Genomic DNA, 16,423 nt, shown 5'->3' with positions numbered 1-16,423 from the left:
GTTATATAGAGAGAATATTTTTAGAGTTTATAGCTTAATAAAGTAACTTAACTAAGTTACAATGCAGACGAGACTATGAGAGCAAATGAATGTAATTTTCAAGTTGTGAGTTGCGTATTTTCAATTGCGTAACTTCTGCTGCATTTGGTTTCATACAAAATCCAGTTTTTGCCACATAGCGAATAAAATAATGGGAGTCCTGTACGAAACCAAAACTACGCGACCAAAAATACGCGACTCACCAAAAAAATACCTTCGTTTGGCCTCACTATAGAATAAACCCTTGAGATATTAAGGCGAAGGCTAGACGTACAATAAATATTGTGGTCTACAGATATTTATCACATACCGGGTGTGGCCTGTAATACGAGCAAATAATTAAAACATAGATCGTCCTCGTCAAACTGAACAACATTAGTTCAGCGACTTTTTAAAATAATGCAGTCTTCGAATTTTCCTTTTTTCATACAAATTAAATACCTACTGCTATCAATGTAGGTACGCCATCCTAGAACCCAACTGACTTAGCCTTTAGATTGCTTCTTCGAATAAACGTAAAAGTGTAATGAAAATTAAAAAACTAATTATTTTTAAAAGTCGCTGAACTAATGTTGTCAAGTTTGACGAGGACGATCTTTGTTTTAATTTTTTGCTCGTATTACAGGCCGCACCCGGTATTGTGGTATTTACTGATCGTGGTAGTTTAGCGTATTTGAAGAATGTGAATAATTATGAAGTAAGAAATGTAAGATTGAAAATCATCAGCATGGCTCATATTGAAGGATCGCAGTATTCATTGCACGTCTAGCCTTTGCCTTAAATAAGATTCTAAGTAATGTATTGACAAGTGATAAGGACAATGTTCACTAATTGTTAAAGTTTTTGTGTTAATAACGCGTTTAACACAGTAATTGTCTTGTATATGCGTATCCTAAAGCTACTGCTAAGCTATTTGTCGAGTCGAAGAACCTTCACATTGCATTTGCTTGTTCTTTGTATAAATTCACACAATTTAAAAATTTTAGAAACTTGTGTATAAATACAGATCATGATAAAAATACAGCTCCAATTGTCAACTCAGTGTTTAACAAGATTAATTGGAGTTTTTATTCCTCATATTTCAAATTCAATAGAAGTTTTCAACACTTTCGAATGATGCATTGATTGTTAATGATAAAAAAAAAACAGTTATCATCATCAATCATGACTGTTAATAAACAAGCACGAATAGCTAAGTTTCAATAAGTATAGATCGTCGTATTCTTCTAGCAAGAATACAGATAGTATCTTATAAGAATTTATAATTATGAAAGCTAAATTGTTATTTAATACTTCACAGAAATAATTCTTACTGGTAGTCTAAGATGGGGTTTTGTAAGTTACAAAATGCACTTAGAATTTAAGGCCTTTCTATGGTACATTGCATTGGGATTGACATGTTTCAAATCAGACCATAGGTTGGAATAAACGATGTCAGTATGAATGTACAGTCAAGTTCATAAACTTGTGAGCAAAAATTTGTTCAAAAATATCTGAACACGACTCTATTGTTAATGGCGTATAAGCGTGTTCAGATATTTTTGAACAAATTTTTGCTCAGAAGCTTAAGAAATCGATTGTAACACTAACTCTGTATCTATGGCAGGCGAAAAAACGAACATTGAAGAATATATTATGTCCGCTGCTCTTAGTACAAACTTTCAAAGTAATGGCCTGTTAGTGGTCACCCAAGACAATAAAACTTATTGTACCATGTTTTAGAATGACGTTGAAACATGCGAAAGGTTGGCCATAGTAAGTTTTCTCGCCTGCCATAGAAGCAGAGTATAGCTGCACACAAAATGTAACCAATAGAAAAATCTACAATACGCATAAGAAACACAAACACAACGCATTTTGGGAAAAACGTGGAACATGCAAAAAGCAAGAAGTTCAGTCACCAAATGTTCTTTTTGTACGTTCCATGTGTTTCACAATGTGCGTTGTGTACATTTTGCGTGTAGTTTACATTTTGCTCCCAAGCACTTATAATGTTGTTAAACTTATACCGGGTGTGGCCTGTAATATGAGCAAATAATTAAAACATCGATCATACTCCTCAACTCAACAACATTAGTTAAGCGACTTTTAAAAATAATTAGTTTTTTTAAATTTTTATTACAAACTCACAACATTTATTGACAAGAAAAACACACTACATCACAACAAAAACACAGTAGAGTAGTATTACACTTGTAAGTTTATTGGAGGAAGCAATGTAAGGCAAAATGTTTGATGTTTGTAACGTGACAGGCGACGTCAGTTGTGTTCTAGGATGGCGTACATTGATAGCAGTACGTAATTTGTATGAAAAAAGGAAAATTCAAAGACTCCATTATTTTTAAAAATCGCTGAACTAATGTTGTTCAGTTTGACGAGGACGATCTATGTTTTAATTTTTTGCTCGTATTACAGGCCACACCCGGTATACTTACTATCTTTAAAGACTTTTAAGGATTGCTAAGCTGCAACAAAAGTCAGTATAATGCTTTATATGTATTATTTAAAGAGTTTAGTGACATAAAGAGACAGTAGACTATCTACTACTAGAATTTTCGATTTTGATGACAAGTTTTGAATATTTTAATAAAAAATCATTTTTGAATATATCTTGTTTTACTGTTACGACGAGGTCGATTCCTAAAATATTCATTGTTTTGTAAGTACAAATGTATTTCAAAATTTGAACATCTTCTCTTCATTGTGTTTCATTTAGCATTGATTTGTATTTTTTATTTATAGGTGAGGTTATCTTCAACAGTGGACGTCCTGCAACTGATATAATGATGATGATTATGCTTAAGGGCGTAAGTTTGACAGTTCTCCCTAAAGAGACATTACGTGTTCTCTGTTTTGTGTCTATTTGTATGTTTACTAGTGTGTAGGTACTTTAGGTAAGTAAGATTTACCTATGTGGTCTTGTTTAGGTATTATAGGTACTAGCGGGACCGAGCGTGCTAACTCAGCTGTAAATGCATAGATGGCGCTACCTACAATTCGGCTTAACGCTCTCATAAAACAGATACAAAACAACAAAATGGCGATGTATATAGGTACTATTGGGAGCGAGCTTGCTAGTTCGGCTGGGACCGTATAGATGGCGCCAACTAAGCCACGACCTCATGATTAAACAGATGCTGCACAACAAAATGGGGAGGTGCCTTTTCTATACCTATTCTTTCGTTAAATTTATTTTTGCTCGCATGAAATTGATAGAATTGGATATTTATATTATTTATTGGATTGGGTTAGACAGTATAGATCTTAATTTATTCTAGGCAGTGCCTGTATTTTGAGTGTAAAAATTTACTTGACATGGATGGTAGGTACTTTTTAGGTAGTGCCACGAGAATTGAAGTGAATGATTACACACACAGCTACACACTGATTGCATAAAAGGAGAATGAATGTGTGATAGACTTTTATATTCTTTTAAAACGATAACGGTTTTTAAAGAATATAAAAGTCTCACGAATAATTATTGGAGTAGACACATTAACTTATATATTAAGAAGAGTTCTATCAGGCCACATTTTTAATATTCATTCAATTTTTATGGAATAATCGAGAAAAGCTATCAAAAATGCAACGTTGCCAGCTCAGAGGTATAAACGCTCTTAACCGTCCCTTTTTCTGAGTAATATTAATATTATAAAAGCAGATGACACGCGCTTACTAGTGTTGTGTAAAACGCTCATTTCGAGGCTTAAAGACTCGAACCTAAAGACTCTCGAGGCTTAAAGACTCGAACCTAAAGACTCTCGAGGCTTAAAGACTCGAACCCTTAAAGACTCTCGAGGCTTAAAGACTCGAACCCTCGAGGCTTAAAGCTCGAACCCTAAAGACTCTCGAGGCTTAAAGACTCGAACCCTAAAGACTCTCGAGGCTTAAAGCTTCGAACCCTAAAGACTCTCGAGGCTTAAAGACTCGAACCTAAAGACTCTCGAGGCTTAAAGACTCGAACTAAAGACTAACTTACTCGAGGCTTAAAGACTCGAACCTAAAGACTCTCGAGGCTTAAAGACTCGAACCCTAAAGACTCTCGAGGCTTCACGACTCAAAGCCCGCAAAGACGGTTTATTACACTCATACGCATAAAATAAGCCAATTTAATTCCCAAATATAGTCGAGTCTTTAAGACTCTGGAGTCTTAAGGGTTCGAGTCTTTAAGCCTCGAAATGAGCGTTATCCACAACTTTTAACGCGCGTTTACAACTACATACCATTTTATTCAGATCGAACACATGTTTAACGTTATTAAAACGCGCGTTAGCACGTGTACGGCCTGAATAAAATGCATGTAGTTGTGCGTTAAGCGCTAGTCATCTGAACGTAGCCTTAAAGCGTTTTATGAGCGCTGAAGCGATTTAGATAAAATTCGGAACAAAGATAACAAACGAATTCTTGACAAGCGCAATCACGGGTAAAAGCTAGCATTAAATAAAACAAATATAAATCTAAATTAGTTTATTGTTTATAAATATTAAGGTAACATTAATTTTGACCGAAAAAAATTTAACGAACACAATTCACAACATAAATTAAAAAAAAACAGTTTCAGTTTAAAATTATTTACATAGCACTTAGTAGGTACATATTTATTGTAACAGGCAGTTTCTACAGAATATAACGTTAAATTCAATGTGCGCTTTTTATTTTTATAAAAAAAACATTTCAAATTCCAAGTATCAAGACTACAAATTCTGCTAACAGAAACCAAAATCAATTTACAATTAAACGAACACGTACAATAATGAAATGAAAGGAATAAGTGACTAAACTACACACACACACACACAAAATACACATAAAACACACAATAGTTTTTTTATATTTTGTAAATTTTTAGAAGACTTTTCAATTTGACGTGTACCTACGGTTTGGGTCTCCTGTGACCCCCCTTCGGACCGCGCCTGTCACCTGGGGATTCTTAGCACCCCTTGCTCCACTGTTACCGCTACCGTACGGTACGGTACGGTAGACGGTTGCGGACGGTGTACGGATGGCGGTATGGAGTCGGGACATCCTGGGGGGGCTGCCGGTTGGCGAGCGCGGCAGTATAGGACGCGTTATCCTTCCCACCACCGTCCACCATCCTACTGCCTGATTAGAGAATGCTTTAGACAAAAAAACATAAGCCTGCTTCGGGCAGTCGGGTAAAATTTAACACAAGCACCAGTGTCGCCGTTCTTTTAAAATATTGAACAAACTGGGGTCAAAAGCCATCCATTTGGAAAATGGGAGCGGCCTATTCAATTTTAAACAAACTGTAAAACCCATTGTAAGAATTTAAAACATAATCTCTATCGATGATCCGATCCAAATAACGGAATGTTACAGAAAAAAAAAACACAAATTTATTTGTGAAGTGAAAGTAATAATTGTGGTTAATGGTTGAGGGATGGTGCTGCCTGACGTTTTCCACCATAACGCAGCAGCTCTTTTAAGATAGAACAGCTAATCATCTTTAAAATCAAAATGGAGCGGTCTATTGAAATTGTAAACACTGAGCGCAATAGTAACACATTGGGAAAATTTAAAACACATTCCTATCGATTATGATCAAGATAAAGAGATGTTACAGAAAAAAAAACAAATAAACCTAGTGAAGTGGAAATAATGATTGTGGCTAATGGTTGGGGGATGATGATACTTCCTGACATCTTCAATCATAACGCAGCAGCTCTTTTAGGATATAACAGGTAATCATCTTTAAAATCATAATGGGAGCGGTCTATTAAAATTTAAAAAAAAAATTGAGCGCAAAAGTAACCCATTGGGAAAATTTAAAACATATTCCGATCAATTATCCGACCAAGATAAAGAGATATCACAAAAAAAACACAGATAAACCTGGTTATGTGGAAGTAATGATTGTGGCTAATGGTTGAGGGATGGTGCTGCCTGACGTCCACCATAACGCAGCAGCTCTTTTAAGATAGAACAGCTAATCATCTTTAAAATCAAAATGGAGCGGTCTATTGAAATTGTAAACACTGAGCGCAATAGTAACACATTGGGAAAATTTAAAACACATTCCTATCGATTATCCGATCAAGATAAAGGAATGTTACGGAAAAAATCACAAATAAACCTGGTGATGTGGAAGTAATGATTGTGGTTAATGGTTGGGGGATGGTGTTGCTGCCTGACGTCATCAACCATAACGCAGCAGCTCTTTTAAGATAGAACAGCTAATCATCTTTAAAATCAAAATGGAGCAATCTATTCAAATTTTAAACAAACTGGGCGCAAGTAACACATTGGGAAAATATAAAAAATAAACCGATCGATTATCCAATCAAGATAGAGGAATGTTACAGAAAAAAAAACACAAATAATCTTGGTGATGTGGAAATAACGATGTAGTTGGATGCTTGGGGGAAGGTACTGCAAGGCTAACATCTTCAACCAAATTGATGAGCAGTTCATCGCTGATTTAAACAGTGAGTCTGTGTGGTTTCAAGTCTCCAGAAACGACTACTTCTTGCTTGTATCTTAGGCCGTCCAAGTCTTACAGCTAAAATACAAAAATCGGAAACGCTATTTAAAACAACTAAATATACAGATTTTCCTTATCAGATGATGTTTCTCTAAGAAAATGGAGAACGTCAAGTTTCAGTTTCTTTATAAGTTTGAAATCTCTCGCCAGTTTTACTTGCACAGCATTCTATGGCCTGGAATTCTGCCTTTCAAGAATATTTCCAAGCTTCACGTCACTTCTGCCACCTCATTCCGCGACGCATGATGGGTAAAGCCAGCTGGAATAGCAGAAATAAGTCGTTAACTTACACCTTGATGAGATTGGCCTAAGATGTTAATCAATACTCAATTCTTAAGGTATAGCTCAATCGATAGATCATCATCATGTCAGCTGAAGGCTCACCCCAAGGCCCCAAGGCTCTCCACTCAGAACGGTCTTGTGCTTTTCGCATCCACCGCGATCCCGCGATCTTAACCAGGTCGTCGCTCCATCTTGTTGGAGGCCTACCGACAGCTCGTCTCCCGGTCCGCGGACGCCATTCGAGAACCTTCTGACCCCATCGGCCATCAGTCCTGCGAGCAATGTGCCCCGCCCATTGCCACTTCAGTTTCGCAATCGATAGATATTATTGACGATATTATACCGTATTATGTTAATCGTTAGTTCTTTGTTTTTTTTATGATCTTTGAACACGAATAAGAGAATGATTTTCTTTTGTTTTAAAATTTTGGGGTGGACATGCGAAAAATGTACCTAAGTTTTATTTTATTACATTATTTTCGTGTTCGACCGGGGATATAACCTAGGTTTCATCAATCAAGTGCCCTAACTACACTAGGCTATTCAGTCATAACACTGAAAGTCTGTATTTAAAAGTTCTGAATTAAATAAAAATTAACTTACCAATATTGTTAACGCACTGACATTCTATGTTTTCATTTGAGAGTTTAGCAAAATGATATTGATCTCATGTTTTAAAAGTGGAGGTAAAGGTAAAGACATCAGCCGTATTCTCTCCATTAAAACTAGTTGAAGTAAATAATGACTTAGCAGACTCTAGTCAATTTGAAGAACGGGTATCTGAAAAGGAAGATACTTTTATTAACGGACGAAAAAAAAAACAGAGGAGGTTCTCAACTCGACGCGTATTATGACCACGTATAACTTTTTACAGAGTAATCCCATTTTGATAATTATTTTTATATTGAGTAGGTACCTTGTACCTTGAAGTTGGTATTATATAAATTTGGAGTTAGGAGTTTCTTGCCGGATTCTTCTGAACAGAGGTTTTTCCGAACGGGTGGTAGATGTTTTTTGACATTCATAAGTGCGTGTTATAGCCTAAACTGAATAAAGATATTTTGACTTTGAATTTTGGAACAAAATTACCCGAAGGGCGGGACAAAGTGTAAAATAAAAACTTTTTAACATGAAAATGAAACAGTCGAAAAAACTGAAAAGCAAAAAACAATAAACCTTTTTCTCCTTTCTCTCCTATTTAACCTTTATCTAGGTACTAGTTTGAAGTCGGTGCCTCAGCACGAGCCAGCAAGAGTGATTGAAGCCATTATATAGTATGTAGGTGAGGTAGACGACTATACGAGCAGGCCCATTCCTATTAAGGTTAAATAAAAAAAGGTTTATTTTTGTTTTTCTGCTTTTTTGGCGGTTTAATTTTTCAATAAGGTTTGTTAAAAATCTCATTATTATTACAATTTTTTTTCAGTGACTACCTACTTTTGGTTGACTGTAGGCATTTGTCATCCTAATCTACTTATGTATACGAGCACTAAAGTTGAATCAAAATTAACTTGCAAGATTTGAAACAAACTTTTTAAGCCAGTGTCAGTAGACTTTGTAGTATATCGTATATTTGTATTATTGAATGCACTATAAATTTTGCAGGTGGTAGGACCTTGTGCAAGGTCCGCCCGGATTGCTACCACCATCTTGCTCGCTAATCCTGCCGTGAAGCAGCAGTGCTTGCACTGTTGTGTTTCGGCGTGGAGAGTAAGACAGCCGGTGAAATTACTGGCACGTGAGGTATCCCATCTTAGGCCTCTAGGTTAGCAACGCGTCTGCAATACCCCTGGTGTTGCAGATGTTTATGGGCGGTGGTGATCTCTTACCATCAGGAGACCCACTTGCTCGTTTTCCATCTAGTCGAATAAAAAAAAAAAATATCTGCCCCGACCGGGATCGAACCCGGGAGCTCAAGCTTCATAGTTAGGTTCTCTAACAACTTGGCTGTCCGATAATCGATTATTCGAATTAGTTTATTTGTAAATAATAGTTTAGGTTTATAATATTTATTTATTTTTGTGCATTGAGGGTACACCAAACGTCCGACTATTTAAAGTCTGAAGTAAATAAGGGAATTTGTAATGATTTCTTCAACACGTTTTATTCAAATCAGTTTATTAGTTTTTAACAGTCTTTGGATGTCTAGAATCATCTGGTCTTTGTTTTGCTAAATTGACTGTTTTGAACTTGAATTAGATAAGGCAATCTAAATAACATCATAATGCCAAAATTAAAATATAGTCATGATTGCGAGTGATTTTAATTATTACAATTTAAATAAAAATCATGGCTATTATTATACCCATTTTTGATATATGCTTATTTCGGCTGAAGCATTAAACAATTACAAATCTGACATTTAATTTAACATGTTTATTTGAATTTTCGGAAAACAAGAGAATTTTTATATACTAAACAGATTTTTATTTCATTTCAACTAGCGCGAATTGCACTGATATTTCAGAAGTCAAATGATTTATTTTTAAACAACAGTGAAATATTAGAATCACTTTAAAAAGAGCAAGAATAAACATAAAACTCACCTTTTGCTTCAACACCTAGATAATTATACTAGGAATAGTGAGATTAAATAATTAATTATGAACAATCTTCGTTATGTCCTCTGTAATTTCCAAGAAACGAATGCTTCGGGTACCCCACTGCTCCTGTATTTAAATATACCAACGTAAACAAATTGAAATGTTCTAGAACAGCCGTTATGGACCCACCACATTCGCGCGCGATGCATCGAAGTCTGCAGGGCTACTACGAAACTCGAAACTAGAAGTTCGTATCGTACAGTCCCTCTCGCTCTCGTATTAAATAGTATGTGTCAGAGGGACCGCACGACACGAACTTCGAGTTTCGTAGTAGCCCTGCTGGGCCACGCGCGATCCATGAGTGTAGTCCGATTCATATATTCTTTATGTAGATTACAGTGGGTTTTTGTCCCGTGACTAGGAAGGGATCCACAGGGCAAGGTTTGATAAGTGCGTGATTGCTGACGCTATGAGCTCGCGGAATGAGGCATCATTGTCTTGGAACTTGAAATTATATTCTTTTTCACAACCTCCTTATGTCACACTGTATAGGTGAGGGTAGAAAGAGAAGGTTAATGCGATCGCAAACGTCAGCGCGTTACAGAATGTGGCCTCTGGACGTTTTCTTTCTTCATTACTTCTGAAGCCAGATAACCACTGTATGAGAATGAACAGAGAAAAGCGTTCAGTTCGTGGCCTCATAATTTTGCCTCCCTGGCCTTGTACTTAGTACAGATAGTTCAAATATGTATTTAAAGAACACGTCTTGCGGACGACTCACGTGAAATGTATATTTATACGCACGCACGCGCACAACTCTACTACGAAGTTCGAAATTAGAATTTCGTTTCAATCTGTCCCGCTCACTCTAATAATATTTAGCACGAGAGTAGGTGGGACGGTACGATATGCACTTTTCTTTTGAACTTCGGATTAGCCTACTATTTTACGTACTGACTCACACGCGAGTGTGGAGGCTCTTTTAATTTACTCGTAAATGATGACATATCTGGTAGGTATAAATAAACTTACCCCAGGTCATACGATGTCATATTAAGTTATTACTAACCATGTTCTGGATGTTGTTTATTTTTTATAGTAATAATATCAGGTTTTATGATTATAATTACCTATATACCCTCATCTCTTATTTGATAGTGATAACGTTTATGAGTCAGATAATGTTTTACCTAAAGTAGCTATAGGTATTTATTCGCAAATGGTTTTCTTGACTAAGGGCCTCTCCTCCAGTGCCTTTTAGTGATTTGTCTTTAATCACTAAGTAGGTATAAGTTAAAAAAATGCCGTTACCAATGTTAGCGAATAATTCTTTTCCTTTTCACTACCTTACAAAAAGAAAGGGACACGATAAGCGTCGTCTTCCATACATCACGCTGAACAGGTTGCAAAAAGACCTGCTACCTGCTGGCGCTAGCTCCGTCACTCATACACCAATACAGTAAGACAAGGACGCGTATAGCGACAGTGAGTAGCGGTCAAATCCCGATATCCTGTACTGTATTACTATGCTACTATGTAACTATATCCAATCTGCGTCACTACAGATGATTCACTGTTCATTGCGCGATCAAAATGCCTACCACCCAGTGGTTGTTGAAAAATACGCAGTGTATAGCAACACACGCCGTGTCATCGTTCCTACTGTCTCGTTCCCGCCGAGCCGTGGTTTGTATCTCAGTACCTGCGTAAGCGCCGAGTGGGAAACACATTATAACCCGCTTCTCAAGTCTTCCACAAAAATAAAAATAATGGCGAATCAAGTGTATAAAATGTATGTATGTTTAAAATTAAAGAAACTGTGAGTAGTGAAAAGGACATTTTAACCAGCGATATATTGTGGAATAAGAATAAAATTAAAAAAATACTTAATCTGTAATATTTACAAGCGTGAATTCCAAATCAATATAGTGTCAATGTCTGAAAAAATAAGTAAACAACGCTGTCATGTCAAAATTTAAATAAAAAGGTAGTTTTGATATTGGATTGAACCAATCATCTTCTGGGACTGAGTTAAGAAGAATTTTAAAATTTGAATATTTACATTACATTACATAAATTTCCAAGCAAATTTAGTGATCCAAGAAGCTAAAAGAACAGAGTATATTCAAGAAAATACAAAGGTAACTCTTGAAGATGGAGACTACTATGTCAACTCCGGTGAACACGATAAGTCGCGAAAACTTAACTGTGCTCATAAGGAACAACATAATTGTACAGACTGAAGAATTCGCATCAGATACCGAAATGGTAAGCTTCTATAGAAGAATATAAACTAAACTAGTTCTCTATCTCTTACCTTTTTCATTAGTACCTCTATTGCTTTATAAGTTACATAATGTTTTTAATTGCTGTGATTTAGGCTAGTTGTGCGTGTGTCATTTAGGAATTCGCTACCTGTTTGTTTTTGTTTTCATCTAATTTTTATTTAATGTCCAACTGCATTATTATCTCAAGCAATTCGACGATCAAAAATGTACCACAACACGTGTGAATAGTGCTTGATACATTTTTGCGTATAACAAGCACAATAAGCATGTATACCTACTTGCCCGATCAATTAAAATGAATCATTTTCAATTTGATGATGCTGATGGCCTTGGGTTTTCAAATATATGCATACTATTACTGAGTCAAAACATCAAACTTTTCTAGAGTATCCATACTTTTTTAATGCGTGTATTTATTTGGCTACATCTTTACACGTTAATATCCTTGAGTCAGGCCATGGTGTTTTAGGAAACCATTTATGTTTTTTTCACTCTCCTAATAACTTGAAAAACATGTGGAAGGAAGGATTCCCAGGCTATTGTTTTTAAATTGTGTTACCTGTGTGCTACCTGATCGAACCTTGATGGAAAAAACGTTCCTGTATTATGTTCATGGGTTCGATAAGAGTAACCCAGGTAATGATTCATTGTTATAATTGCTGGAATTTCATACCTACCTAATCCCCTCTCAATTTAACTGCCCAAACGGACACCCGAGATAGTGGATTAACAATAAATACGAAATTTGTTAAGACTCCGAGATATGAAACAATTATTTCGCTCACCAGCGACCTTACCATAGAAAATACAGCAGGGCTACTACGAAACTCGAAACTCATTGTTCATGTCGTACGGTCCCTCTGACACTTGTACTATTTAATACGAGAGCGAGAGGGACGGTACGATACGAACTTCGAGTTTCGAGTTTCGTAGTAGCCTTGCAGGTATGCTAATTATATTCTAACGTAAGATCGCGAGTGACAGAAGTAATTGTTTACTTATAGTTCATTTACTTCGAGATATTTAAGGCTCTTCCCTATATAAGTTAATATAAAGGGATAGATCTTATTTTATATTAGTCTTATTGTTTATACCTACTACAAGAAGATATTATTGCCGTTTACAGATGGAGACAGACTCGCCAGTGCGCAGTAAAAACCTACAGCCAGTAAGCAAGAAGCTGTTCCATTCTCCCATGCAACCAGAACCAAAAGAAAACCCTTCCACTATGACCCAAGAGGATCGCGCCAAGAAGTGCAGGAAGAGAAAACAATTCCTGGTCCCAGATGGAAGCGAGCGGTTCAAGAGGGCATACATCGAGTGCGACAAGAAGGAATATAGTCAAGATATGTGCGGAATGAGAAAGAAGGTTCTCATCAGCTTGTTCCATAATAAGGAATATTCTATGGATGTAGTTTAAATAGTTCGTAAACAAATGCAAATAATATCGGCATTATCATCAACAGGAACATGCCCACCCTTTCTGTATCTAAAACAGCATTCACAATTATCTGTCGTGTTGTCGTGACGCATCAGAACGGTATCGGTTTCATACATTTTATATGGTTACGTTCACATTTATCTGATGCAGTGTGTTGTGACGGCTTGTCTAAGTGTCGCATCAAAGCTATAGATAGTGAGAGAGACAGAGAGCATCACAACACAACACGACAGACAAATGTGAATGCGACTTAAGTCGTTGCAGTCGTGACATGACTGTGGGCGTGATCATTGGCTAAGGATCAGTGGTGAACCTTCATGACGACTTTCTTGGGAAAAAAGTGTGATTTCCCCTTGTCTTCCACAACGCAGAACTGGAGTCAGGAGTTCAGGAGTTCATAGTTGGCAATGGAGTCTTGCTGTCCACTCTTACATCAGGCCCCTCAGTCGTCTTTTACGGCACCCACGAGGAGAGATAAATCTATCCTATTTTATTTTAAAACTGGACACGGACATTCACTCAATGCCACAATAAAAGTTGTCATCGGTATCCACCAGTTGCTCGCAACTCTGGCGCTGTTGTCCGTAGGTCTACCTAAGGAGACCAGCACACTGGCATTTCAACTTTGATATTATTCGAGCTGTATCTGTAGCTGTATAAGGTACAGATATTTTTCTTCATGCTTTAAATTCATTACGCGCAGTTTACTGGAACCTAACTTGGCCATCCAATTTAGAGTTACATTCGCTGCTTTAAATCAAGAGTTAATAATGGGTATCTAAGTACTAGGAAATAGACCACATCTTCGTTTATCGTTATACGCAATTTCATAATAATTATAATATTATTGAATATGTTCAATATACCGTATACCCAATGATTTTATATTTATGTAAAAAAGTTTTAAAGAATTATTAACGCGTCGAAAATAAATGGTAACAAAGGTACTGCCGCAAAGCTCGGAGCTTCTTTTTCGTTTCTTTTATTCTTATAACCTAACCATTGGGTATACCTACCCAAATTTAAGTAGGTACCAACTACCAAAAATGGTATTATTTCATATATTGAAAAAAGGCATTATCTTAGTGCAAGATGTCATAATGATTGAGTACAACTGTCCAAAAGATTCAACAATGTAGTACTTATCTCAAATACTCTTTTTATGTCTTTTTGCACTTTTAATGGTAGCATAATCAACTCTTCACTATATTACTTTCTTACTTTTGTAAAGACTATATTTTCATATAAGTATATTATTTTTTATATATATTTTTATTCTTAAACTGAAATTATTTTGTTACCCACTTTGTAATAGGTTAATCATTCAAGTTATTTATATTTTAATGACACTAAATTTTCTTTTTGACGACTCTTTTTCTTGATTTTTTATTTTTCATAATATATTAATATTTATTTTTGAAAAGTAAGTAAGTACAAAAAATGCAATAAAATAATTCCACCGAAATTGACTGATTCTTAAAATAAGTATGTGTTAACAATGATTTTTGTGATTAATTGAACACAAAGATTTACTGAATTAAGTATACTTTTTGTAGATATCTTTATTATCCAGATTAAATAGTCCACAATAAAATAAACGTATAGTTAACAGTATTCTCAAGTAATTTAAAAAGTATAATAATAATAATGTGCTTCCAATAATAGTCTTTAAGTCTACTAAAGTTCAGTAGACTATAATACATATTTTATTTTATAGTGGAACAATGATATTTTGTAAATTTTATCTTAATTTGATTGTATTCAAATAAGATATACGGGTCACATAAGTAATCGTATAGCCGAGTAATGGTCTACATGTTTCGAGCCATTTCGTGGTTCCTTATCAAGCTTTAACGGATAATCAAGCTCTGCTATGAATACGTGAGTGATCTGTGTATCTTCTTTGAATAATTAAGTATGTTAGCGATGTTGTAAATATTTTCGTAAAAATGTACGAGTAACTATAGAAATAATATGAATAAACCCAATTTAAAACTTTTGCGATATTAATTTTGACAAGAAATCAATATTTTTTTAACCTTCGCAAAATGATGAAAATTGCAAATTTACCACAACTTTTTATTTCCGACTCGAAAGACTGTAGGATTTATTACAAAAGTTCAATTAAATTCCCGTTTTTGCATGTTTGAGATAAATCATGACGTCGAGTTTCATGCACTACATGTGTTTGTCGGCGGCCAATCTTAAATCCGCCAGATCACGAAATTCCTAGGCATATCGTGAAATGGCGCCATTTCATGAGTTGGCTAGGAGACATCCGCCATATCGTTAAAAACTCACCGTTTAACGATTTGCTTAGTGACGTTTAGGCAGATCATCCTAGGCATATCATGGAACGCCGCCATTTCATGATTTGGCCAGTTTAGGCAGATCATAAAATTCCTAGGCATATCATGAAACGTCGCCATATCGGTTCTGGCACTTCGCCGGCCGCTGCCGCGACATGCTCGCTTTGCTCGCTCTGCTCGTGCGTTGTGGTCACAATTCATACTAACCTTGCTTCGCTCGTCATACCTAAATTTTCCTTTTTTTCGGCATATCACGATGTGCCCGGTATAGAGCTAGGAATATCGACGAATGCGTTGCTCTAATCGATCTGCCGTATTGTTACTCAGGCATCGTGATTATGCCTGGCCAACTTTTAGGCCTAGGAATTTCGTGATCTGGCGGATTTTACGATCGGCCGCCGACATGTTTCATGTACTTGTATACAGGGTCTGTCCTTCAAGAAGTAGTCCAGTTCATCCTTCCATCGCCGTCAAGATCTGCCAGTTTATCATAAGAGAAAAGAAAATGCATAACATCTCAAATCCTTGTCGCAGTCGGCTACTCATTAGCCGGATTAACGCATTGAATCATTTCAGGACAAGCTTCTTTTAAACTATCCCGTGGGAAATCTGAGCGATGTCGGGAAACGCCATTCCATCCCGTTTTCACAAAGCTTAAAGCTTTGTTAGCGGACAAAACAGCTTTTTCATTATTCGGAAGTCCCTCTTGGGAACGCGACGGTAGCTTCATATCTATTAGTATAATGTTTGTGTGTTTGGTATTGTGCTTTGAAAAATTAAAATTTAAGATAAATACTTAGGTCTTTTTACATAAGAATTATGAGCTAAAGCCGACTGAAAGTTGTCTATGGAGACAACAGCATTGGGTTTGCTGGTGCGTTACCAATAAAAAAAATAGCTCCATCGATACTATGGATGATGCCGCCAAAATCGAGGTTGAAAAAGACACTATCGGTTAGTCGTTGCACGGTACCCAGCTGGTTTATTATAAATTATATAAAAAAGTCAAAAATTCAAAG

General features: G+C 36.1%; 2 protein-coding genes and 1 long non-coding RNA gene across 6 annotated transcripts in view; 1 reads left to right on the top strand and 2 right to left on the bottom strand.

The window, feature by feature from the left end:
- The window catches only part of LOC141442422 (complexin-like), a 362,634-nt gene that overhangs the window by 95,963 nt on the left and 250,248 nt on the right, over window positions 1-16,423 (bottom strand). The gene's annotated exons all lie outside the window — the stretch shown is intronic.
- LOC141442383 (uncharacterized) lies at window positions 5,953-9,452 on the bottom strand. 2 transcript variants are annotated; one of them, XR_012452933.1, is made up of 3 exons: window positions 9,370-9,452; window positions 7,427-7,603; window positions 5,953-6,800 (listed from the first exon to the last, which is right to left on the bottom strand). It is a non-coding gene; the product is annotated as an uncharacterized lncRNA (long non-coding RNA). The 2 variants fall into 2 exon arrangements; XR_012452934.1 differs by lacking the exon at window positions 9,370-9,452 and adding an exon at window positions 8,000-8,104.
- On the top strand, window positions 11,058-14,482 carry LOC141442121 (uncharacterized). The gene is made up of 2 exons (XM_074107029.1): window positions 11,058-11,634; window positions 12,781-14,482. Exons 1-2 carry the CDS (start codon window positions 11,521-11,523, stop codon window positions 13,072-13,074), a joined length of 408 nt encoding a protein of 135 aa, XP_073963130.1. The 5' UTR covers window positions 11,058-11,520; the 3' UTR covers window positions 13,075-14,482.

This window comes from Choristoneura fumiferana, chromosome 25 (genome assembly GCF_025370935.1).
Source record: "Choristoneura fumiferana chromosome 25, NRCan_CFum_1, whole genome shotgun sequence".
NCBI classification, from domain to species: domain Eukaryota; kingdom Metazoa; phylum Arthropoda; class Insecta; order Lepidoptera; family Tortricidae; genus Choristoneura; species Choristoneura fumiferana.
The sequence above is the reverse complement of the archived record's forward strand: the minus strand, read 5'-3'. Positions and strand labels throughout refer to the sequence as shown.